We start from the raw sequence: 1,620 nt of genomic DNA, 5'->3' as shown, positions 1-1,620 counted from the left end.
GAATTGGCCAGGGAATGGGCCAGGGAATGGGAATGGGTCAGGGCCAGGGCCAGGGCCAGGGAATGGGTCAGGGCCAGGGAATGGGTCAGGGCCAGGGCCAGGGAATGGGAATGGGCCAGGGAATGGGAATGGGTCAGGGTCAGGGCCAGGGCCAGGGAATGGGTCAGGGCCAGGGAATGGGCCAGGGAATGGGAATGGGCCAGGGAATGGGAATGGGCCAGGGAATGGGAATGGGGCAGGGTCAGGGAATGGGTCAGGGCCAGGGTCAGGGAATGGGCCAGGGAATGGGTCAGGGTCAGGGCCAGGGAATGGGCCAGGGAACGGGGCAGGGAATGGGGCAGGGCCAGGGAATGGGCAGGGGAATGGGTCACGGCAGCGGTCAGGGAAGTGGCCGGGGCCAGGGCCACAGTCGTTGATGTGGTCAGGGAAACTTTTAACTTTGAAACTTTCATAGGAATAGGCATTTTGCTTATCACCTACTGGAGATCTTTTCAATTCAGTGCTTTATTCATACGCCCCCCCCCCCCCCACCCTTTTTTTTTGCTGCAGCCGTTAAGAAAGATTATCTCCCTCCTTTCCTCAAATAAAAATAAATTTGCTTGATTGAAGAGTTGTTTGTTATGATTATGTTATGATCACGACTGCTTTCTGGCATCAGTGTTTTGAGCAAGTTCTCCCTGAGACGTGAACATTTAAAAGTGACATTTGCCAAGAACCGTAACCCATATTCTGAATTGGTGCTCTGCACTTAACCCATCCAAGTGTGCACACACACGCAGCAGTGAGAAGTGAACACCCACCCGAAGCAGTGAGCAGCTATATCCAGAGCCCGGGGACCAACTTGGAGGTTCAGTGGCTTGCTCAAGGGCACTTCAGCCATGGGTATTGAGTGTGGAAGAGAGTGCTATTCATTCACTCCCCACACACCTACAACTCCTGCCAGCATTGAGACTCGAAACCTATTACCCTCTACCGGACTGAAGCTGAGCCTGAGCCAGACGACTCCAGACTGAACCTTCGGCACAGCGCTCTGCAAACTCATACACCCGGTATAAATCGAGAATATATTTAAGTTTATTCATTTAACAGATGTTTTCATCTAAAGCTACTCCCAAATTAGCAAAACCACTAAAAGCAAATCATCTTAACTGTATATAACATTAATTTAGCGGATGTTTTTTACTTAAAACTACGTACAATGAAAATAGATATACGACAAAGCAAATGATTTTAATAAAATATCATTTAATTTAATGTAATATTTTATAATAGAATACTTTCATTCGAAACTACTTACAACTTAAAAACTACAACAAAGAAATTAATCTTAATTCAATATAATAAAATATACAATATAAAATGTTGCAAAAGCTAAATTACTATGGTGATTAATCTCAATAAAATAATTAAATTAAATTAAAAACATTGTGATGTATAATATTTACTTTTCATTATATTTAATCTTTTATATATTAATATATTTACATTTTCACTTAGTATGTGTAAGAAATTTATGGTAATAAATTTGGATGTATTAAGCAAATGCTTTTATTCAAAACTGCTTAAAACTAAGGAATGTAACCAAGAGATTAATCTTCATTCAACATAATATATGATATA

The 1,620-nt window shown here is 42.5% G+C and overlaps 1 protein-coding gene across 1 annotated transcript in view; it reads left to right on the top strand.

Annotated features, from left to right (window-relative positions):
* LOC128019165 (fibroin heavy chain) overlaps positions 1 to 416 on the top strand; it is a 2,333-nt gene extending 1,917 nt beyond the window's left edge. Inside the window, exon 5 of the mRNA XM_052605218.1 lies at positions 1 to 416. This exon is cut by the window's left edge and continues 642 nt beyond it. Coding sequence (XP_052461178.1) covers positions 1 to 416 — 416 coding nt within the window.
* Positions 417 to 1,620: the final 1,204 nt, after the last annotated feature.

This window comes from Carassius gibelio, chromosome A8, assembly GCF_023724105.1.
Source record: "Carassius gibelio isolate Cgi1373 ecotype wild population from Czech Republic chromosome A8, carGib1.2-hapl.c, whole genome shotgun sequence".
In the NCBI taxonomy this organism is placed as follows: domain Eukaryota; kingdom Metazoa; phylum Chordata; class Actinopteri; order Cypriniformes; family Cyprinidae; genus Carassius; species Carassius gibelio.
The sequence above is the reverse complement of the archived record's forward strand: the minus strand, read 5'-3'. Positions and strand labels throughout refer to the sequence as shown.